At 38.1% G+C, this 25063-nt stretch overlaps 1 protein-coding gene across 8 annotated transcripts in view; it reads left to right on the top strand.

The window, feature by feature from the left end:
* LOC127411321 (dystrobrevin beta-like) overlaps positions 1 to 25063 on the top strand; it is a 59507-nt gene that overhangs the window by 28854 nt on the left and 5590 nt on the right. For 4 of the 8 annotated variants that reach the window (XM_051646821.1, XM_051646818.1, XM_051646819.1 and 1 more), the window contains 6 exons: positions 8253 to 8327; positions 20343 to 20436; positions 20699 to 20784; positions 21184 to 21297; positions 23275 to 23371; positions 24212 to 24232. In XM_051646821.1, the coding sequence (XP_051502781.1) occupies positions 8253 to 8327; positions 20343 to 20436; positions 20699 to 20784; positions 21184 to 21297; positions 23275 to 23371; positions 24212 to 24232 (487 nt within the window). Of the gene's footprint in view, positions 1 to 8252; positions 8328 to 20342; positions 20437 to 20698; positions 20785 to 21183; positions 21298 to 22306; positions 23372 to 24211; positions 24233 to 25063 lie in introns of all 8 variants that reach the window. The other 4 variants (XR_007892250.1, XM_051646820.1, XM_051646824.1 and 1 more) reach the window with 4 other exon arrangements.

Raw genomic sequence — 25063 nt, 5'->3', positions numbered from 1 at the left:
CTACCCATGATACAAAAGTTAGTTAGTTGGTCAAGCTGCGTTCCAAGTTTTCAAGTACTGATATTTAATATAACAATCACTCGCTTTTCTGTGTTTGTGATGTTTCAGACAGGGTGTCAGTCTTTGTGTTGCTTGCCGACCTGCAATGTGTGATCCTGCTTTGGTTTTATTTCAAAAAATGTTTGTTAGTGGAGCAAAAAAGAACAAATTAACTGGCTATATTATGTCTAAAATGCAAGTTCACACCTCAGTCGTGCTGTTGTATTGAATATCAGCTCAGCTGTGAATACTCAGACTGATCTCACTGTGAATTCAGCAACAGTAAATTGGAAGTTCGTCTGCTGAAATCGGTGTGTGCTTACTGAAATGCGAACCACTCAGAAGTGTTGTTAAATGTTTGACCACGTGTGGGCTCCAGCTTCCGGATGAAATGTCCACAGGGTGGCGCCAAAAGCGAGTTGTAATTTAGTTGTATACGATGTAATACAGTCAAAAGGAATGCATATTTTATGCATATTTTATTAACTCTCTCCCCTACCCCCTCCAGTTTGGTTGACTAGTCGTCCAAATGCCATCTAATTGATTAGTAAGCTTGATTAATTTATCTACATTGAAACCATGTGCTTTATGTGGTTACATTTAAATTAACTGGTTTTATTCAACTAAAAATATTATTTTAATGTTACTGAATTAACCTGGATTCATTAGGTTACACAAAAAAACCCTGAGATTTTTAGAGTTAAATCAGGTAAAAATAGCGATTGCAGGCTACAAGATTCTTCTTTTATATTCTTTACAGATTCATTTTATTCATCTTTTTTTGTGTGTGTGGTTGTGTTTTAAAGTTGATGAATTTAGAGACAGCTTCGGGGACAGGGTTTTAGCATGCTGACAGTCTGTTACATCTCTAAATCCATCCTTTTTATTGCACTGCCTCTACTGCCGTCAAAGCACTGCTTTTGTAACAAATTCACCATATTCAATAAATTTCATTGCCTGCTGTGGGAAATGTTCCTGTTATTATGCATAATCCACAAGTCTCTATTTTTGGTGAGTACTGCTAGTTTTGTGAAGTTGTTGAATATCTGTTACCCACTGTATATACAGTGACCCCAAAATTATTTAGACACTTAAGCCACACTAATAAAATGTCTGAATGTCTTTGAATTAGATATCAAAATATCAAACCGAGTGACATCTGAACACAAATGAGGCTTGCGCTTTTCTTTCCTTTTTGCAGTGACCTTTAACCAACTGGTCAGTTTAGATAATGTATGAAATCAGTTCTCAATCTTAAATTTACACAGGTGTCCTAGCAGACTAACCAGGAGTAGTTCATCCATTAACTATGGAAATGATACATTAACATATGACAACCAGAAAGTGTTAAAATACTTTTTGTCTTTATTTGGAGCAGTAAATCAGTGTTTTTATCATTTCAAACCCAACAAATGTGAAAAACATAATCACACAGGACATTAGCATATTGTTTTCGTTACCTCTGGTACCCTAGGATCAGCCACGTTATGCCGACTCACTGACAAGCACCATCTCCTTTCAGTCATGTTTGCATGGGATCCAGTATGATTACATTCACCTGTGGCATGACCAAATGCGCGTCGCGTCAGCAGCGTGGGAGACCCAGGTTTGGATATCATGTTGAATCCAGGAGGAAATCACGTTCGCGTAATCAGTGACGAGCGCGATTCAGAGGTTGTATTTTTCCCTCTAACATGGGTTTGGGTTGGGGGGTAAAGTTTATAAAATCTGCATTCCTCTTCACTGTAATACAGCCTACACAGCTCAAAACAACTCGCTTCACAACTCGCTTTTGGCGCCCCTCTGTGGACATTACACCCGGAAAATGGAGCTCACATATTTCAGTAAGCACAGACAGATTTTAGCTAAAGAAAAGTCAACCTACTGTTTTCGATTTCACTTTGAGATCAGCCTGATGTTAAATGTTTTGCTTGAAAACTGTGCTTGTGCTGTCTTTTTTCAAAATAAATACTATTGCTGCGATAATTTGTTATCTTAACACAATGACATGCATATATTTTTAATTGTGGCTTACAGTAAGTATCCAAGCACTTTTTTTGGCCCACTGTGTCCCCAAGAAACACTTCTGACTAGTTACTCTAAACCAGCATAATTAAACAGGGCTTCCTTAAGACCGACTATTCAACTAGTCGTTCAGACAACCAACTAGTCGATTTTGAAACATCCCTATACTCTATATAATAAGACTGTTGTTTCTGTGTGGGTTACATTCTGTATAGATATTGTGTTCTAAAGCTGGCTCTCTGCTGCAGAAGAGGGCATTATTTGTTATGTGCAGGGCTGGAAACAAAGATAGGGGTATTCTTAGGGAGGAGTAAAGCATCTATTCTGGGCGGGTGAAAGTATGTGCGTCTACAAGGTAGACGAGGCTGGGTAAAGTCGGGAGGCTGGAAGAAAGAGAGAGAGAGAGAGAGGTAGAAGAGGAGAGAAGAGTGTGTCTGGAACGTCACCATGCCATGTGACTGTCAGGTTTCCTTGGAGACAGCAGCAGTGTTGTGCATTGAGATGCTCTTTCAGTTGAGTGGAGAACAGGACAGGCAGCTGGACAGAGCATTGCTGCTTTTGTCTCAGTGCTTGACGGACGGGTACCCTTAACCCTGCAGGTGGTGAGTGAGTGATTGCATTAAATTGAAGTGCCTTTGCTTTTTCTCTACAAAGAATGTTTGTGTTTTTAATGTGCAGTAAATGTCTTCAAGTGTAAGCATGTTGTTGAGATTTTGCCATGTGTTAGATCGACAACTATTTTCAGATTTGTAGATACTGTCAACTATTTAATTCAAGGTCCCCAAAAGATACCACTGCTCGGATTGTGATAAGGCAGGGTTTCACGAGTCGTGTGACATGCCGCTGGCAGCCCGGGGGAACATTAACATCAGGACGTCTATGCAAATGCGCTGACCCTCTGAGCAACTGCTCGCTGTTTCTCAGACTCGGGAACTTGGAATTGATGTCCTATTGGATGCTTCCTTTATTTGAAGAAACTGCAATTTGTAATTTTGGATTGCATTAGACAAAAACTGCGCTCCAGGGAGAAAGAGGTAGATACAGTTGCAAGTAAAAGTATGATAATCCTTTAGATTTTGGCTTGAATTGATTGTTTAGTTTAATCTGATCTTCGACTAATTCACTGCAGTAGACAAACACAGTCTTCTTGTACATATAACATGCAAACTATGATGCATTTTCATGTCTTTACTGAACACATGATGTTAAAATTCACTGTGCAGGGTGGAAAAAGTATGTGAATCCATAGGCTAATGACTTTTCCAGAAGCTAACTGGAGTTCAGTCAATGAGAGGAGATTGGAGGTGTTCGTCAGAGCCGAAAATGAGACAACTGTTGACATGCAGTAAGAGTATAGAGCTATAAAATGTGTATAGCGTAGCTCAGATGATTTGGTCTTGAAAGAATTTGATGAGCAGTGTTTGCCTTCATATTGAAACCTGTTTTGATTGCAGAATGTGGTGACTTGGTAAATCTGAGCACAGTTTGTGACATTGTTGAGATGTCTTCTGAAACTCGATAGGAGACACGTGAGATTACAGGGGTCTTTTTCTCAGGAGAGAAATCTGAGGATCAGGAGGCGTAAGCAGAACTCTCTATTTGTTCTCCATTTAATCTCATTGCTTTCAGCACTGTAAAAATATTTTGTCAGGTAACCTAAAATGTGCTTAATTTGGTAACATCTAAATTAACTGGTTTTATTCAAGCCAAAAATGTAATGTAATCTGACTAAATCAACCTGACAAATTAGGTTACACCAACAAAATAATTTTGTATGGGTTAGATTGAGTACAAATAGATCCTTGAGCTAGCAATTGCAGGTTACCACTTTTTTCAGTATAGGATAAACAATTGAAATATAAAAGATATTTAGGTATGTATTGTCTATAGGGTTCAAATACTTTTTTCCTGCAACTGTAAAAGATAAAAGAACCATTAACTAATATATGGAGAGTAAAAAATAAGAGATGAATGTTAGTAGAGGGATGTTTTGAAAGCTTACCAGTGCTTGCGAAAACTTAATATCATCAATATTTTGAAGCGGATTGAAAAAAAAACCCTAATGAAATGAAATGGAAGACATAGAAAACCATAGACAGAGAGACAGACAGTGGAGCTCATGTTGTGTGTCTACATCAGGACTGGTGGGCATCAGGTTCAGATGTATCCTGTGGCGTTGTTTATTCACACAGATTACCTTCTGCAATGTCACCCCCTCCCCTTCACTTTACCCTCTCCGATTTCTCCAGCTTTAAATAGAATTCCTCCACACTCCTTTTGTCTTCTTGTTAACTTAATTACGTTTGGGCAAACAGCATTAAATTAAAATGTCAGTGTTTCTAAGACAATTATGATGAGGAAGTTTAACAGACATTCAAATGGTATACTTTAAAATGTCGTTAAGTCTTAGAGTGGTTGCTGTCTTTGCTATTGATATCTTTTAGAGAAATCAGAGAGTCAGAGTAAACCTGGAAATATTAGGGAATTTTAAAATAGCGATTTCCATGCCTGGAAAGTCATGACAAAAAATAAAATGTAAAATGTCATGTTAAAGCAATGACAAAAAAAATATATAAACATCTTTACAAAAAGATACATTTACTTGAGAAGTAGAATTCCATAAGATATTTGCAAAAGACAGAGAAATTTTGTGAAGAAAGCTAACTAAATTCAGACTGATCACAATGTGAATTCGGGGAGTTCTGCTGCAGAATTTGGTCCGTGCTTACCGAAATTCCACTGCCCTTGGTGGCCGAAGCTAGAAGTCTTATTGGCCAGTTTATGGAGAAGGACCTGGCTGCAGCCCACAGAATGAGGCGGGGCTACATATGGGGCAGAGCTACACGTGTCACTCTGCCCATAGTATACTCTCATTGGCTTAGTCAAATATCGAAGAACAAGCCAATGAAAGTACATTATGGGTGGAGCGACACATTTAGCTCCGCATATAACATACTTTCATTGGCTTGTTCATCTTCTTAGACATACATGATAGGAAATGTGGTCATCGTTGGTGTTTGAATAGTAGAGCCAGACAATTTGATTATAGTGCCTGCTTGTATGTGGTATTAAATCCTAAATTCCATGGATTTTATCCAACATTTAAAGTGAGGAACAAATCGGGATTCTTACACAAATGCCAACTGAAAAGCATGCATACGTGTTTTTGTTTTTTTGTGCTCATGCACAGGTACGTTAGTGGTCATACAGTATTAACAGTAGATTATACAAGTACATGCCTATGTAAATGCCTTATTTTTCGCTGAAATTAACTATATTACATCATTAATTATATACAGTTGTGCTCAAAAGTTTGCATACCCTTGGAGAATTTGTAATATATGTACCATTTTTAAAGAAAACATGAGTGAGCAGGCAAAACATATTTCTTTTATTTCTAATGGGATTCATTTTCAACTGTAGGTTATAACAGAATGGCACAATCATAAAACAAAACATGGCAACAAAGAAAAAAATGAACTGACCCCTGTTCAAAAGTCTGCATACCCTTAGTTCTTAATACTGTGTATTGCCCCCTTTAGCATCAATGACAGCGTGCAGTCTTTTGTAATAGTTGTCTATGAGGCTCCAAATTCATGCAGGTGGTATAGCTGCCCATTCGTCTTGGCAAAATGCCTCCAGGTCATGCAAAGTCTTTGGTCGTCTTGCATGAACCACACGTTTGAGATCTCCCCAGAGTGGCTCAATGATATTAAGGTCAGGAGACTGTGATGGCCACTCCAGAACCTTCACCTTTTTCTGCTGTAACCACTGGAGGGTCAACTTGGTCTTGTGCTTAGGGTCATTGTCATGCTGGAAAGTCTAAGAGCATCTCATGCGCAGCTTTCGTGCAGAAGAATGCAAATTGTCTGCCAGTATTTTCTGATAACATGCTGCATTCATCTTGCCATCAATTTTCACAAGATTCCCCGTGCCTTTAGAGCTCACACACCCCCAAAACATCAGTGAGCCACCACCATGCTTCACAGTGGGGATGGTATTCTTTTCACTATAGGACTTGTTGACCCCTCTCCAAACATAGCGCTTATGGTTGTGACCATAGATTTTGATCTTGTCACTCCAAATTACAGTGTGCCAGAAGCTGTGAGGCATGTCAAGGTGTTGTCATGCATATTGTAATCGGGCTTTTTGTGGTATTGGCTTCTTTCGGGCAACTCGACCATGCAGCTCATTTTTGTTCAAGTATCGTCGTATTGTGCTCCTTGAAACAACCACACCGTCTTTTTCCAGAGCAGCCTGTATTTCTCCTGAGGTTACCTGTGGGTTTTTCTTTGTATCCTGAACAATTCTTCTGGCAGTTGTGGCTGAAATCTTTCTTGGTCTACCTGACCTTGGTTTGGTATCAAGAGATCCCCAAATTTTCACTTCTTAATAAGTGATTGAACAGTACTGACTGGGCTTTGGATATCTTTTTATATTCTTTTCCATCTTTATAAAGTTCCATTACCTTGTTATGCAGGTCTTTTGACAGTTCTTTTCTGCTCCCCATGGCTCAGTATCTAGCCTGCTAAGTGCATCCACATGAGAGCTAACAAACTCATTGACTATTTATACACAGACACTAATTGCAATTTTAAAAGCCACAGGTGTGGGAAATTAACCTTTAATTGCCATTTAAACCTGTGTGTGTCACCTTGTGTCAAATTTCACAATTTCTGCCAGGGTATGCAAAATTTTGAGCACAACTGTATATATTAATTGCCATTTCTGTGCCTTTCTGTTAGAAAATAACTTTTAGACTGACGCGATAATGGAGTTCAGCACACTTTTTGAAGTGAGAAGGAGAGATAATCATTTAATAATTGAATATACAGTAATTAATATAGAATACAGATGAGCGAAAGCACTGCAACAATCTCAAGAATGGCATAATAATTTTCATCAATTCATCAGCCTCTTGTCTGCTATTGTTGAGTGCATAATTGAAAATGTATGATTTGGCTAATTTAATCAAATGCAGCGTAATCAATAGAGCAGGCAGGTATGGACTTCATTCAATTCATTTCTCTAACCATGCATTATAATGAAGGCTTTGTGAAATTGCACAACTTTTTGATTTACAGATTTGAATGACAACACATCAACATAATTTGTCACATCAGTCCATGCGACTCAGTCCTACTACAGTTGTTTGAAATTATACGTGAGGTACAACAAGTCATAGCACTAAGTAAAATCAAAATGATCTGGCTAAACTATTTTAACATACCAACTACGACCACATTAATATTAGAGTTGAATCTTTGCCATAGTAGGATTAGTAATTTTCCCCTCCACTCATGTTTTCAACATGATTACTGCGCTCTGAAACAACAATATGCTTGGTGGGACATTGTCATGGACCATGCGCGAAACAGACGGGTTAAGCCGTTGCATACCATCTCCTGTATGCGAGCGGGGTCCGAGTTGGGGTGGCAGATGGTGTGCCAAAGCTAATTTGTAGGGTGGCAGCTGCCAACCCATGCCACCCTTCTGGCCATGCCCTGACCAGAACCCATGTCTCTGAGAATGCTTGTGCAACATTCTACCAGTAGTGATAGAGGGAACAGTAAATATGTTTGAACTGATGCAAAAATGATGTTGGATGGCACTTTATTGCAATTTGGCAGAATGGGGCTGATCTCAGGGTACATGAACATTTGGAAGTAGCTTGTCGATTTCTTGTATGATCTTGTAGCACAGTTGTGTGATGTTTATACATGAAACAAGATAAAACAATTTGCCAATGGGGTAAGAAAAACTTAATTCAAAGGGAAAACAAGTTTATTTTTCTTACCCCATTAGCAAATAGTGTTTACTTAGTGTTGTAAGCATAACTTCACAAATTTTTGTTAGATTTCTCTGGAAAAAGACTTCATATGTCATTTTGTTTCTCAAGTAAATGTACCTTGTTTTAAGGATGTTAGATATTTTTTACTGGAAAACAAGACAAAAAAAGAATGAGTTGAGACTTGCAGTGAATCATGGAAATTTCTGTAGTAAAAGTTTTTTTTTTTTTTTCTCTAGTTCACTATGACTATAGTTCACTATAATAAAAAACCCTTATCCAGAAACCATGAATGACTGGAAAAGTCCTGGATATTTATTGGTCCAGAGGTGTGGGAACCCTGTAGAGTGGCAATCGTAGATTTGTGGCTGTGTTTGACCTGAACTCTGTGATTTTGCAGTCAGCTGAGTCCAGTAGCCACCAGCATGAATGATACCATACTCATTTCTTCAGGCACACCCACGCCTTCTAAAAGGTAAGCTTTCCCCAAAGGTTTCTGTCTGCATGCTGTCTCTGTGTGTGTTTTCAAGCCCCTCCACTTAAGCTTGTTATGTAAAGTGGCTTGTTTTGAAATTATGCTGCTCATGTTGGAGTAGAAGATTGTTGTGTCTTTCTTGCGGCAGAATATTTTTCATGTTTATTGTATCACTGCAGAATTAGGTTGAATGTTTGCCTTTCAGAGGCAGATGACTAAAAGCATTGAATCGAGAAATTGGCCTGCTGTCTCTGAACTCTTGCTGTGTCTCAGGCTTGGCCGCAGCCTAAGGTGATCTGGAAGATAGACTCTCATGGAATGAGAGCCTTATCTTGTAAATATAGATTTGGTCAAGTTGGCTTTTCCTGTTGTGTGCCGTTGCCACATTCCCAGGTTCCCAAGACTTGAGACCGTTTTCAATGGTCAATGCGACATCAAAATAAACCCTATTTGCTTTCATAAAACACATTCCTGGTCTTATTGTGCATGATAGGTGCACTTGTCTAAAGAAAATAAATGACTGTATCAGAATCCTTTCATCAAAATGTCACAACACCAGATTCCGCCTCTGAAACTACTCTCCTTTTTGGCTGTTATCATTTAAGACAAAAATAATTAAAATAAAATTGCTAAATTGGTATTTAACCATAGTTTAAGGCTATTTTTGTAGGTAATGCAGCCTTTCTTTGCCAATAGTTAACACTGTATTATCATGTCCGTTAACATTAAAGTTGTAGTTTGCCATCATATACTCACCTTCATATTTTTCCATTGAATATTCTGCATCACCCAGAAATACACAGAGCCATTTCTAGCTATAAGAGGCCGCTTAGGGCCCCCGAGCCACCAGGGGGCTCTGCAAAGCAAAGTGTTTATATATATATATATATATATATATATATATATATATATATATATATATATATATACACACACACACACACACACACACACACTGTATATATTCATTTTTAAATATACTAAAAGGTGCGAGTAAGACTCTTGTAGCTGTTATGGATTAATTAGACAGTTATGTGGGCCCCCTTGTGGCCAAAGAGAGAAGGGAGAATGTAACTGCAAGGAGAGCGTTTATAGCTAGATGTGGTACATGCATGCTCAAAGGGTTTTTCGCAATCAAAAAAGTAGGATTTCGCTTAGGGCCCCCATATGCTCAGAAGTGGCCCTGGAAACAGATATCACATTATGGACGTAAAATGGGTAGCGTCTATTTCATGTTGACCTCAAGGATCATTTATGACTGATAAGTGATAGTTAGATGGATTTGGTAAAAACATTATCAAGAAAAATCTATATTTTACAGTGCAACACTTTGTATTACATTATCCTGGTAAGCTCTGCCACAAACATATCCATTAGCTGAAAATGTAATCCTAGTCTTTATAAGATCCACCATTCCTGGTTTATTTACAGCTGCTGTCAAAGAAGCTCTTTTCTCTCAGGATTTCTTGTGTCGTCCGGCAACTCATATTGGAAAGTAAGCCGTTATATTTCTTGTCATTGTGTCGGGGCCCTGACAGTACGTAATATCGGGTGAATGCTAAAATACTTTTTGTGCCTCGGAGCGACGCGTGTCGTGACAACAAATCACTTAAATGGACCAAATGTGACATGATGTGCACAGTGAAGGGTTGGCTTCTGTGTATTTGGCTCTAAATATAGCCCAAGCGATATGATTGGATGGGTAAACACTTCATCCTACATGAAGCTCCTCAGCGTAATTATCACAGTCAGTCTGAAAGGAGCTGACTCGCCTCGACTTTTGAACCTCAGGCGGAGCGTTTTAATGAGGCCGGCAGTTGAGGGAGATTGTATATGCCACACAGAAGTGACATGTCCATTCAAACGTGGATTTTGAATGCAAGGGAGATTGTATATGCCACACAGAAGTGATGTGCCCATTCAAACGTGAATTTTGAATGCAAAAAAAAAAAAAATGTCAGAAATCATATTTCTAAATTTGATCCAAACGATACGCACTTTCGCTGCTCATTTGCTGAAAATTTTGTCATCGTGTACCCACCCTCGTGTCGCTCCATATTACTTTTTTTCTGGTGGAACACAAGGAGGAATCAGTCATGCAGCAATGTCGAAGCTGCTCTTTTCAATACAACGAAAATGCATGGCGATCACTGGTTGTCAAGTTCAGTAGCAATTTTGCTTGGTTTATTAAGAAATATTATATATTATGATGGGATTTTATCAACACCCTTGCCAGTGCCTGAATTCGTGTTCATGATATACTGAATCATGACATAGGGAGCAAGATAAGAGTAAATGGTGGATTTCTGTCTGCATTCCCATTTGTAGTCGCTGCATCATGTCACTGCTCATTAGCATAAAGCTGAGCTCTGCTCAGCTTTGTCGCATTGACAACAGGTTCTGTCGCCCATGATGCCAAAAATCACCAACCCTCATTGAAAATGTATGACTTTAGGTCGCTTTTTCACTTCAAATCACTGTCATGTGAATGCTCCTTTACACTTATGATGAGAAGTTTTTTAAAGATGTTTATTTCTTTCCTCTAAATCTTATCTCACGTAGTACATTTACATTTATGCTTTTAAGGCAGACACTTTTATCCAAAGCGACTTAGTACAGTCAGTGTATACATTTTATAAATTTGTTGTGTTCCCTGGGATTCGAACCCATAATCTAGGCATTGCTAGTGCTATGATCTACCAGTTGAGCTACAGTAACAAATGTAGACCTAATGCATCAAGTAAGGCAAAACTGCAACTTGTGCCCTCTAAAATAAATAAGTGCATGACTCTCCTGATGCCTCATGATGTTAGTTTTATCTTTATTTCCATCAACGACGTGGTACTGTTAAATCGAGCACACAGACTCTCTCTGTCTTTCTTAGAGACCTTTAAACTAACATCACAATCTTTCAGTCATGTGTTGTTTGTGTGAGTACAGTGTCAAGTGCTGGAAATGGGTTTTTGTCAGGGACACTAAAAACATGTGCATGATTATAATTTTCTTAACAATGTGTCCTAACTAGGCCCAACACGATAAAACAACAAGTGATAAATGCTTCCTGTTCCTGTAGCTATACTGGTCTACATGATCGTATGGGAAATCGGCATCTTGCTTCTGAAAGTTCACGTTAACACGTTCACGTCACATTCTGAGGTTGAGATTTTGGGCTCTATTTTCATGACCGTGTTAGGCGCAGCGCAACAACCGTACACAACTGAAGTGCTGCAAAGCACAATTTGCTAATTTCCTGAGAAATGGGTCATTGCGCTAAGATATCTGAGTAGGATGTCTAATCTCAGTGCAAAGTCCCCTTTTTCACCCAGTTTGGGGGGGGTTCCCCTTTTTCACCCAATTTGGAATGCCTAGTTCCCAATGCGCTTTTAAGTCCTCCTGGTTGCGTAGTGATTCGCCTCAATCTGGGTGGTGGAGGACGAATCCTGGCTGCCTCCGCATCTTATCACGTGGCTTGTTGAACACGTTGCCATGGAGACATAGCGCGTGTGGAGGCTTCACACCATCCACTGCGGCATCCATGCTCAACTCACCACGCACCCCACCGAGAACGAACCACATTATAGCAACCACGAGGAGGTTGCCCCATGTGACTCTACCCTCCCTAGCAACCGGGCCAATTTGTTTGCTTAGGAGACCTGGCTGGAGTCACTCAGCACACCCTGGGATTCAAACTAGCGAACTCCAGGGGTGGTAGCCAGCGTCTTTTACCACTGAGCTACCCAGGCCCCCAACAGTCACTGTTAATACTAGCCATGATTTGTGTGGCACTTGATCATTATAATTAATAACACTTACATTCTTTATAATTTAATAGAGCCTACATTCAAATCCTGCCGGGAGCCACATTTTCCATGTGAATAAAAGGAGCATGTCACTGTTATACAACTATGCCTGACATTCAACAAGGAGGCAGTTACACAAAAAAATGCAAGTCCATATTTCTGTTCTTCTAATTTACTGCATACAGTCCATTTACATTACTACCTTCTTGTGAATGTGCTGTCTTTGTTTATATCACTGATGCTTGACAGGGAATTGACTATATAGTAGGACGCTGACAGTGCAATAACTGGAGATGAACCACAGAATTAAATTGCACTTGATCCAGCCCATTAGTGCTTTATGTGAGCAATTTCGCTAAACCATTTTGCACCTAGACTTACTGTTTACACGAAAAAAACAAAACTTCATGACCATACAAATTATGCTGGGTGATATGTAAAAAATATTTTAGCAATAATAGCCTTAAAAATATTGTGATATACGATTATATTGTCAACCCCCCTGCTGAGGGTCGGTGAATATTTTTGCTTTATTGAGTTTGCTTTAAAAATGAAATTCATTTATTGAAACATGACAAAACTTTAACAAAAGACATTTCAAAATTCAAATTGCACTTTAAACAAAAAAAGCAATTAAAATAACGAAGTGATCAAAAAATCTTATTTAACTACCTCCCCAAATCCAAACATTTACCATCTCCAACGGCTCAGTTTGCCATCTCACAAGCATCCGTCAACAACAACAAGTGGAAAATTACTAATATCCTACAAATAAAGAACTAAAGACAATCATAAATGTAAAGATAATAATATTCATAATAATAAAGCCTAATAAATTCCCTTGTGTTCCCAAAATAATGCTGCCAAATGTGTATTCTAATCGAATTTGTGTTTGCATTGCGTTTTGGTAATACAGTTAATGCTGCATAAAGAAAAGAAAATAGAACTCAATTTTAGGTTCAAGGTGAACGTGTCTTGTACTATTTTATGATTTAATCACTTTCGTCTTTGTTTCTTTAATACTAAGAAATATATTACTGAACCTGCAGAGCTGCGTTCACAATGCATGTTAACCACGAACTTCTCCGTGGAAATAAAGTTAACTAAACTCACAGCACCTCCTGAGATGATCATTTGCAGCATTCTCATAGACTACATTATTCTTGCAAACAGTTTTCAGACAAATGAAACAGAAAAAAAGAGTGAAAACTCTTTACATGCACTTGTTCCACAAGACAGGCTCGCACTGCACGCCTCTGAACAAACAATGAATCAGACACAGGCACTGACAGCTTTTCTTTTGTCTGTTCTTAAAAATATAATAAAGTGTGTTTCTTCAAGTGCATGTCTTTGTGTCTAACAGCATTTCTTGTCATGTGTCACTCCGAGACGTCATACAGGTTGCCTGCCTGTTGTGGGTAGATGAGCAAAATTACTCGCGCATGAAATACATTTGGATGAGGAGCTAGCAAACTGGATTCAGCCTCGTTGCATTTGGTGGGTGCTAGTTTCACACCCTGGGCTACTGTTTAATATATTTGGCGATTTCCCAGATCAATGGTTTTGCCATTTCCCGATATTGTCGATCATCGCCTGTCAACTGAGTGTCACAGTCGTCATTGGGATCTTTGTAAGATATTGTTGATATCCGAAAACACCGTCCTTTCGCCCAGCCCTATTTCAGACTGTCAGTCAATTTGACTAAACGCTTCAGCCAAATGCATACATTTAAATGTAAAAGCTATGTCTCCAATGTTAATATGAGTTTCTTTTATTAACCAGCAGTGACGAGTGGCACTTTTTGTCAGTTGCTTGGTTAAAATTTCTGCGCCGTTGTGCTGGGTAGCCCCGTCCCCATCGAAAACTGATTTGACAAAATGGACCCTTTTCACATTTACAGGTTTGGAACGAGGAAGTAAACTGTAGCAGGTTTACATTTCTATAGTGGTGAATGGGAGACCACAGCAAATGTTATTTTTTTGTTCTCCAACAGCAAAAGAAAATCAGCATTTTTTATTTTTTTTTGCACAAAGTTACACAAGGAAAACCATAAAAGAGATGCCGTAGGGAAGAGCATCACCCAATTCGAGAAAATGCAATGTATGTGTTCTAAGTAATGATTTTCAGCTGTGCAGTGCGTTGTGGGTGTGAGAGAGCACACAAGCTAAGAGAACTCGTCCAGACACTGTTCTGATTGGCGGATTTATTTTCTTGCGTCATGCAGCATTTTAATTTTATGACAGAAAAATTGCTTGTTGCTAGAATCTTGTCATGTCGCTCCTGGTTAGGACACATAAAATAGAACTCAATCGTCTCAACTTTTGTTTACTGGAATCTGCCAAAAAATACTTCATTTTGGCGATGATGGATATGCAGGGACACAAAGAGTACTGCTTAGCATTCTTATTTAATTATGTTTGGTTTGACCCACCATTATTGATTTCGTCTGCCATGTTGTAAGCTATAGACGATTTCATTCAGACAGTAATGCTGTGCATTAGAGCTTGATGAAGATGACTTTCCAAAATGACATTCCTCTTCAAGTTTAATGAAACAGACACTTTTATGCTCACTTGCTCAATATTATAAAATCATCATCCTGTTCCACTTCAGTTGTGACCTTTGGTACAAACCTGGGACGTGATTTGGATGGCGTACAAGTGGCTAGCAGCCATGTCTATAAACCTTATGACCAGTCTTCATGATTTAATGCTGCCGTCAAGTCCTCCTGGGAAGTTCCTACTTACAAGTTCAGAAGTAATTACGATGTGATGTGCGTTCAAGTGACTTTGGATGTGTTGGAAAGTTTCATATTTTTTTAGTCTTTGTTTGACATCCCAAGTAACACAGGGAGCTTTTTTGTGCAGGCACTAACCAGATGCAAAGTATGCGATAAAACCAGGCACTTTGTCACATTACACAAGGTTAGGACACGGTGTTAGGTGTGTAAGTGATGTTTTATCTCTGTATTTTTGTCATATGTGTGCTGCCACAGAGAATTAAGGAAAATATTGTTTTGTCACGTAAACCTGTCAACTCATAAACCTCATATGGAAACTGGTATTTCTGGGAAGCTTTATTCTTCAGCAACAGTACACAAAATACATAGTTACATACTAACTAAATTGTAAATCCAACATTCACAAAATACAAATTATTTTGATCAATACCACTTTGCTTCTGCTGTTTAGATCGAAACTGAAACATACTATTCATTATCAATGTACATTAATCAATGTATTCACTGCATGTAAAACATAAGTCTTTCCTAATCCTCTTATGGATGATCGAAACAGAAATTCCTGGAACCTTTACAAGGATACCGCTGAAGGAGAACAAGCTCAATACTCTGATACATTAGCAGGACATTATGTGAATGATGGAGAAACTTTGTCAGAAGAAGACCTTTTCAATGGCATGTACAGTATAAATTACATCCAGATGGGAGTAATGAAATTATAATCATTTCCACACTTTGTATTGCTGAATTTAAATATGGACCCATGCTTTGAACCCCAAAGGAATCGTAAACATTTGTTTGTCTCTGAAGGTGTTTAAAAGTAAAAAGCTTTACGTTTAGATGCAGTTAATACATTATTATAGTACGTTTGAGTGTTTGTGCGAACCACACTTTACGCAAGAATATCTACGACTAACGAGATCACGTTGGGTAAATTACACCATTGTTGTGGGATTCATGTGCACTCAACTCTTAAATATGATCATTCTGACTTGACTTGAAGGTAGTATAACAGCCTGAATATTCTTCTCATTACCTATACAATAAGGCTCATGTGAAACTCCTTGGGATCATTCAAGAGGTCCTGAACTTGGTTAAAAGGTTTTGTCCTTTAAAATAGAATATCACCCCCCTCTCTTTCCAAGTTTCAATATAATTATGGCCTTGTAGGGATGTCAAAACTGTAGGCAATGAACGTGAGCCTCTGCTGACGGTGCACCCTCTCCAGTAAACTTTAATTTACCGGGTCAGGCTTTCAAGGACAAGTGGTCTTGTATAGAATTTATCACCTGCTGGGTCAGAGCCAGTCTTGCTGCCAGAACAGAAATATCATTTTCCATTTGCTCTGAATAAGTTTTTAATTTGAAGTTAAGTGAGTATTGAACACCTGTCATTGGATATGAAATCATAGACTCCACCTGAAAAAAGAATGTATGTTGATATGCTCTCCATTTACCTTCTAGGAAGACTTTATCGACTTTTGCATTTAAAGGGGTTATATCATAAAACAAATTCCCCATAAAGTATTCTTATAATATTAGTTAAGTGCTGTTGTGCCAAAAATATAATTTAGATTTTCACTATCATTTTTCATCCTCTATCTGACATACAAACTGCTATTTTTTTTTCTTTCTTTTTTTTTAAGGAATTCACATCACCTTCTATATTTCGTTAATAATCATTAATAACCATTGTTTTCCCTTATATCGTTTTTTAGTTTATTGTTTTTCATGACCATTTTCTACCCTCTCACTGACCCTTACATATTGAATTAAACAGGCTGTGGGTTGCTGGCAGATCTAATATAGTCTGCACTGACTCATCCTTCAATAACAGCCTCTTTGCAAAGCCTGTATTACATTTTGACAGGATCACAAAATAACTATTCAGGGACCTTATTAAAATAGGCTTCAGACACTTTTTTCCTGTCATTGGGATCCTTTGGAAGGATATGCAGCAGGTGCTGCACACAGCCAGGACAGCATAACTTTTAGTGGACACATTTTTCTTTTAGAATCGTTATTCTTGTTGTACTTTAAGGAATATTAGTATCTATCTGCTTCCTTCTCATTACGTCATCGTGACTGGGTTGGCCAAGTTTTTGAGTTTCCACAGGACCAGAGCCTGTGTCAGAGGGCAAGGTAAACACTTTCGAATTGATGCAAAAATGTCTGATGTGGGATACTGCTTGTCAGTAATTAGGAGGAATAGGGTTGAATTCAGAGTACATGAACATTTGGAAGCAGCATGTCGATTACCTGTGTGATCATGCTGCAAACCCCTATAGAAAAATACAAGACACTATTTTTTGTTGGAGCAATACTTTGATAGATGTTTAGTTTTGGGGGAGCACAACTTAAATGTCAATATAAGGGCTCAACAGTCATTGTCAGGGTGCCATAACAACAAGTGGATTCCAGAGGATCTTTCTCAGTGTGACGTTATTATAAACATCATGCCTCTCTGTGAGAGTGCTGGCAAAGAAAGTGCCCTCTTAATGAATCACTCCCCAGAGACAGAGAGAGTTCAGATCACACTTACAGGGCCATGCTGGGATCAACACAGCAGTAAAGCTCTATGCAAGTCATTTGTCTCTTACTGTATTATCTGAATAAGCATTCAAAACCATATGGTGCCTATATGTTATATTTGATTGATGAATGTTGTGTTTGCATATTGATTACAGAGTGTTTTGTGTAAGCGTGTGGTGTCTAGCTGCCTGAACATACACATTCACACATATGCACAATTCGCTCACTAAATATAATGCACTTAATGAGGAAAGATAACATATGCTCCATCATCTGCTCCAGCCATATGCTGAACCCTTTAACATAAGATCCAGCCACAGTATGAGAGGCCTAAGCATCCAGTGCTGATATGCCTGTGTTGTAGATCCATTGAGACAAAGGCTACCAGAGCTCCTTTTTAATCCAAGAAGTTGTGTTGTAGTATGCCAAAATGCTGTTTTTATTTCTTGGAATGTCTCTCTCAGATAGAGTCTCTCTCTCTGCGAATTGGTTCACCCAAATGAATCGGTACAGCAGTATTTGTACTGGTTCACTGATTATTCGAGTCACCACTCAAATTTTTTCTTGACATTCTTCCTTTTTTATAGCAAAAAAATAAATAAAAAATATTCGTTGAGTACTGCTGTTTTTGTTCAGTTTATACATAATAGGCTGTGTATTTTTAGTTTTTTTTTTTATAATATAGGGCTCTATTTTTGTGAGTGCGCAGCGCGATGTGCAACGACCGTGCAGAATGTCTCATCCAATTTTCGTAAGAGCGATAATTTTAATCGCAATTTTCGTGCCAGCGCAAGTGGGCATTGGTGGGAGTGTTTGCGCCATTGTGGGTGTATGCGCGCAAACTGTGGGTGTATTGTATGGTAATGAAGTGGCGCGAAGCGCAATTTGCTATTTTCCTGAGAAATAGATCATTGCGCTAAGATGTCTGAAAACTAGGTAAAGTTTAAAGTAGTTCATGCATTTGCAATTTGGAGATTCCACCAGCAGGTATTAATAAAGTCCAAACTCTGAAAATATAGTGGAACATCAAATTATGTCCTTTACCATCAGAGTTGTAGCCATCTTCTATGAAACAGTGTTAAATGAGTTTTATCATCTATAGGTCATGATTTATTTTATTATTGTTATTATTATTATTATTATTATTAATATGTTTAAATTTACAATTGTATTTATGATCTAATTCGTAATGGTATTTTTCCACCTGTTGTGGCACTTCGCAAAAGTCACTGCAAAACGAGCCAGTGGAAGAAGTTGGAGAGAGTAAAATGTTTGGAATTGGCATGATTTTTCTGACCACTTCGTTATTTTGATTATAATTTTGTTTAGTTTGAAGTGTCATTTTGAATTTAGAAATATTTTAGTTTTAATTTTTTCGTACTTCAATAAATCAATAACATTTTTCAAAATCAAAATCGAACTTCTAAATGAAGTGCGTGCCGATACAATCACTGTTAATACTAGCCATGATTTGTGTGTCAGATGAAAAAGATTAATAATACTTATATTCTCTGTAATTTAACGGAGCGTACATCCAAATTCTGACAAGAATCACATTTTCCATGCGTATAAAAGGAGCGTGTCACTGTCATAGAAATATGCCAGACAATCATCAAGAATGCAGTTAATGCACAAAAGAACATGATTTTCAATACTTCTAATTCATTGCACACAGTCCATTTACACTACCAAATTATTAATGTGCTGCCTTTGTTTATAGGCCTATCACTGGTGCTTGGCAGGGAATAAACTATATAATATGATGCAGATGGTGGAATAATAACTGGAGAAAACCTCAGAATTAAACTGCACTTGAGCCAGCCCATTTGTGCGTTGCATGGGCGATTTCACCAAACCCACTTGCGCCTAGACTTAGCGCATGCTTGCACGAAAATTCCAAAACTTCATGGCCATTCCCATTGACTTTGCACTTATGACTTATGGCATAGCGCTGCGCTTAACGCTAGCACTCATAAAATAGAGCCCATAATCTGAAATGTATTCATTTAAAGATGTTATCCCCTCTTAAATAGCTTCAATTAGCGACTTGTACAGTGTAATTCATTAGTAATTTGTAGTGTAGCTAACAACTTTCTCAAAAGGTTATCTTGTAGTGGTTAACTGATATGGATTTCTCAGTCGCTGATGCCGATACCAATACAGTGGAGCGTGGTCGATATAATGCCAATATAGTATAAAAAGTCCAATTTACCGATGGGAATTGAGACGTACATACCATTGATAAATTTAAATGAACACTTATTTCTCACAATATTTAACATGACACTGTAACAGTTAAAGACAGTCAAGGAGGAGGCTTGAACCGGCTGAACAGTCAGCATAAAGTTTAATCAAAAACTCAACATCAAACAAACATAAACACATGGACACACATGCAACGCAGTCGCATGCGTCTCTCTCTCTCGAACTGACGCCTCCAGCTCCCCTTTATTTCGCTCTCCCGCTGATCATCTGATTCAGCGCCGGCCGTGCATTGTCACGGCCTGGCCACGCCCTCCTCCTCATCACAAGGTTTATTATTAGAATGTTTATTTCATATTTAGTTACATTTATATTATACATTAGATTTGACACATGGGGGCTTAACACCCGCGTTAATTGGATAAATGGACATGGTTATTAGCCAGTGCCAATTAACTCTTTATGACCAAATTTTATCCAACTTATTTGTCTTATTTGTCTTTCACTACTAGTATCTTGACTGTAGTTTAACCTCTTAAAATTATGAGTAGCTCATAGTTTTGGGAAGCCACATTTTCAAAGCAGCTTCCTCAACACTGCTCCCATATGGTCATCTATCATTTGAGATATTTTATTAATCATGCTGATTTGTGTAAATTCACAGTCATCCTTTGTCTGATGCCTCATCACTCTCATCCTCCTGCTGTTTCTATTTCTTCTCATTCTCTCTCTGTCTGGACAGTAGCACTCTTGAGAGTCCCAGCAGACTGGATGAAGAGCATCGTCTTATCGCTCGATACGCTGCACGTCTGGCGGCGGAGGCCAGCAACTCTACTGTGAGAAAACACACACAAACTGTACATCTCTACACATTACCAAGCACACATTCACCTACTGATGATACAAAGCTTGTAAAGTTTCAAGAGGACACATTTGTGTTATTTGAACAAGGGGAACATTTTTTAAACCTTTTTTATACATGCATTATGGTGTACAGCTGGCTTTTATATTACAGTCATTAGGCAATACATTGTTTGATGTGTTCATTTAACATTTTAATATCATTTAATATTCTCCTCTAATCATTTTGTCTTTCAGCAATGCCCTCCAACAGATCTGAGTTTCAACTTCGATGCTAATAAGCAACAGAGGCAGCTCATCGCAGAATTAGAGAACAAAAATAGGTATGTTTATGATCGTAATAAGTGGAGGTCTTTACTGTTTTATACATTTCCAAAATTCAGAGCATTTTAATTTTGACATTGAAACACTACAGCTACGATCTTAAAATAACTCATTAAGCACTTATAATTACTGTTAATAGTATCCCATACAAGAACAATGCTCATTGAAATACTGTAATCATTTAGTAAATGTAATTACAAACAATTATTTATGAATTAATCATTAAAGGAATAGTTCACCTAAAATCCGGTCATAATTTACCCTCATGTCATTCCAAACCAGTAAGACTTTCTGTCTTTATCAGGAAACTAAGGAAAAAAAATAGAATTATTCCACTTTTGAACTTAGTTAATTTTGTGTTCATTTTGGTTAATGTGTTTGCTATAACATGGATATAGAGAGATTCTGCAGGAAATCCAGCGTCTACGTCTAGAACATGAGCAGGCTTCTCAACCCACCCCTGAGAAAGCCCAGCAGAACCCCACTCTGCTGGCAGAACTACGACTGCTACGGTACACAAACACATTTACACATACTGTACATACAGTACGCATGCATAAAACAAAACACAATGACTGCTGTGCCAACAAGAGTTAAATAACAGAACTGCAACAATGTAAAAAAAAAAAATGTGACTTTTCAATGTCACTGACTTAAGTTGCATAATTGGCAGAGCATTTCTGAACATTTAAGGTTGTTTTTAAAGTTTGTTTAAAGCAACAGGTTTTAAATGGACTAGGTGGGATTTGAATCCTCATAGTCATTGTACTAGTCATTTAAATGGAGTACCTTTTATGGGCACCAGAGGGCAGGAGCCAAATTACTTCGTTTTCATGATTGGGTCTAATGAGTACATTTACATTATGCACTGATAAAACAGTTTTTTTTTGTTTTTGTTTTTTTGTCCTCTTTGATTTGGTTTTATTTAGATATATTGTGTGAATATCTGAGCAGTACCTTCCAAGTTTCTTAAAAGATTCTTCAAAGGGGCTAGATTCTACACTTTTGTCACACATAAATTATTTTTATGTTAGTCAAAGGAGGACCTCAGTAAGCAACCTTGAGGGAGGGAATTTATGTTCTGAAATAGTTTTGTGTTCCCTCATTATTAGTTTTGCATTCTCTCACAATAGGTTTTGCATTTCCTTGAAATAGTTTTGCATTCCCTCTCAATTAAAATTATTTTATCATTCTGTAGAAAAAAAAACAAATATGGTTACTGCAGTTAGTTTTACTTACTTTTTGAAACCATGGTTCCTACCAAAAAACATCCCTTTGCAAAATTAACCATGGTTTCACTATGCAGTAACCATGTTTTTTGGAAGGAACTATGGTTTAAAAAACAAGGTACGTACATGTACAACGAATTTACCGTGTTGTCTCTATCGTAAAACTGTAGTAACCATGTTTTTTTGGCAGAATAATTATTACTGTAGTTTTGGTTTTCCTGTATTATTACTATGTTTAACTACAAATATCATGAATAAAATATGTTTTAATTTTCTCCCCTTTTCTCCCCAGTTTTGGAATGCCCAATTCCCACTACTTAGTAGGTCCTCGTGGTGGTGCGGTTACTCACCTCAATCCGGGTGGCGGAGGACAAGTCTCTGTTGTCTCCACTTCTGAGATAGTCAATCCATGTATCTTATCACGTTGCTTGCTGTGCATGACATCGTGGAGACTCACAGCATGTGGAGGCTCATGCTAATCTCCGCGATCCATGCACAACTCACCACGCGCCCCATTGAGAGCGAGAACCACTTAATCGTGACCATGAGGAGGTTACCCCATGTGACTCTACCCTCCCTAGCAACCGGGCCAATTTGGTTGCTTAGGAGACCTGGCAGGAGTCACTCAGCACACCCTGGATTCGAACTCGCGACTCTAGGGGTGGTAGTCAGCGTCAATACTCGCTGAGCTACTCAGGCCCCCCTACAAATACCATTGTACAAATACAATAATTTGTGGTTATTGTAGTAGGTAAAACCATGGTTAATTTTGTGGTTACAAAATTATTTCAGAAAATAAATCCTCTACCACACGTTTAAGGTGCCCCATAGCTTGCAGTAAAAACAATCATAATTTAGTTTTACATGACTGATATCTCTCTGGTTTTTGTTTTTATTTTAATGTATCTTTAAGATTAGTGTATGGAAATGACCTCCGTTTTGATTGGGTAACCTCACTGAACTGTGTATTGACACAGTTCAAACTGTGGTTCATCTGGGCTGCTGGGCAGGGAAAGTATATGTACAGTTTAGATTTCATAAATTGTCTCGGCAGACTTGTGAGGGTGCTTTGCGTTGTGAACGTTACATTATGTCCACATACAGCAGAACAAGAATCTCCTTTATTTCAAAAGAGCAGAGCAAACCCTGTTTTCCAGGATATGTCCCTTTTAAGTAGTATATTTGGCAGTCATTGATTTGCATGATTCATATGGTGGTTAATTTGTTAATTTGCCAGTGAATGCATATAATATTCTTCAGGCACAGAAAGGATGAGCTGGAGAGGCGCATGTCAGCACTTCAGGAAAGCAGGAGAGAACTGATGGTACAACTAGAAGGACTTATGAGGCTACTTAAGGTACAAAATCCCTGGTGATTATTTTTGTCAAATGAAATCAAAACTGTCTCTATTTACTGTCTTAATACACATTGCTGGTCTTATTGTGCACAATTCATTAATGCAATTTGTTCACACCTCTGAAACTGCATTCTTTTTCTGCTTACTTTACCTAGGTTAGTTTTAATGACTGGTTAATGTTAATATAACAAATAACAAATACTGTATCTACTTAGAGTTTAACTACATACAGTTTTAAGCTACTGTTGTAGTTATTTTAGCCTTTTGAAATCTTGCCAAAAATTAATGAAGAAATTAAAAGCTGGTTTGCATTAATGGAATAAAAATTATGGCAATAATAGCAAATAAGCAATAGATTTGATTAAGAAACATTACCAATAATGTAGAATGTCAAAAAGGCTCCCCAAAAAAGTCTCAAAAGAGTGCTGGTGGTGTTTCAGGAGAGGAGTAGTCCTGCACAGTAAATAGCAAACTCACATTTAGGTCTGGACTTTTCATGCACCAATCACTTCCCAATGGTTAAAATGTTTTTGTAATCTTTTTCCACATTTAATTTTCTGTTTCATTCAGAAATAAGTCACACTATGGAAGTAAATGTGTTTTGAATGCAATTTCATGTTGACTTTAAGATTGCTTGTATGTTCATTATGACCAATATATATATTCAGTTCTTCAAGTTCACTGGCTTTTTATTTTTCTTGCTATTTATGAACATCATTCATTGTTTAGTTGTATGTTCACTTTGTGTCTCTCTTTTTTCTCTCTTCCTTTTTTCCTCTGGTCAATGTCTCTCACGTGTCTGCTTTCACTCGCTGTCATCTCTCATCGTCTGGCTGACAGGATGAAGAGCAGAAACAGGCAGTAAGTTTTCCGTTAATAAAGCTCATGTATTCTGTAAACATGTTGGGTCACAGCTGCTGTTTTTGTTTCTAACATACTGTACATATTTTACATTAAAACACTTTAGACAGTTAACAAGTAAAAGGTAAACAGATTTCACATACTTGAAACATGGATTTTTCTTAGCGACGTAATAGAGTGATTTAAAAGAATAGTTCACCCAAAAATGGAAGTGCTGTCATCATTTACTCACCCTTATATCGTGTTAAATATGTACAATTTTCTTTCTTCCTTGGAACATAAAAGAAGAAAGGAGTGTTCAAGCTGCTATTTTCCTGCAACAAAAATGGATGGTGCAAAAAATGTGGACAAAAATACTATAAAAGTAGATTTGTACACTGTATTCCAGGAGTTCTGACACTATGAATATAGAATAGCTTTGAGTCAGGAACAGACCAAAATTTAAGATGTTATTCCCTGGGGGGCCTGGGTAGCTCAGCGAGTATTGACGCTGACTACCACCCCTAGTGTCGTGAGTTCGAATCCAGGGTGTGCTGAGTGACTCCAGCCAGGTCTCCTAAGCAACCAAATTGGCAATCGCGATGAGTGGTTCTCTCTCTCAATGGGGCGCGTGGTAAGTTGTGCGTGGATCGCCTAGAGTAGCACGAGCCTCCCCATGCTGTGAGTCTTCGCGGTGTCATGTACAACAAGCCACATGATAAGATGCGCAGATTGACTGTCTCAGTTGCGGAAGCAACTGAGTCTTGTCCTCCACCACCCAGATTGATGTGAGTAACCACGCCACCACGAGGACCTACTAAGTAGTGGGAATTGGGCATTCCAAATTGGGGA

Source organism: Myxocyprinus asiaticus, chromosome 20 (assembly GCF_019703515.2).
Source record: "Myxocyprinus asiaticus isolate MX2 ecotype Aquarium Trade chromosome 20, UBuf_Myxa_2, whole genome shotgun sequence".
NCBI lineage: Eukaryota > Metazoa > Chordata > Actinopteri > Cypriniformes > Catostomidae > Myxocyprinus > Myxocyprinus asiaticus.
Note: the sequence above shows the minus strand (reverse complement) of the source record. Positions and strands in the feature narration are given on the sequence as shown.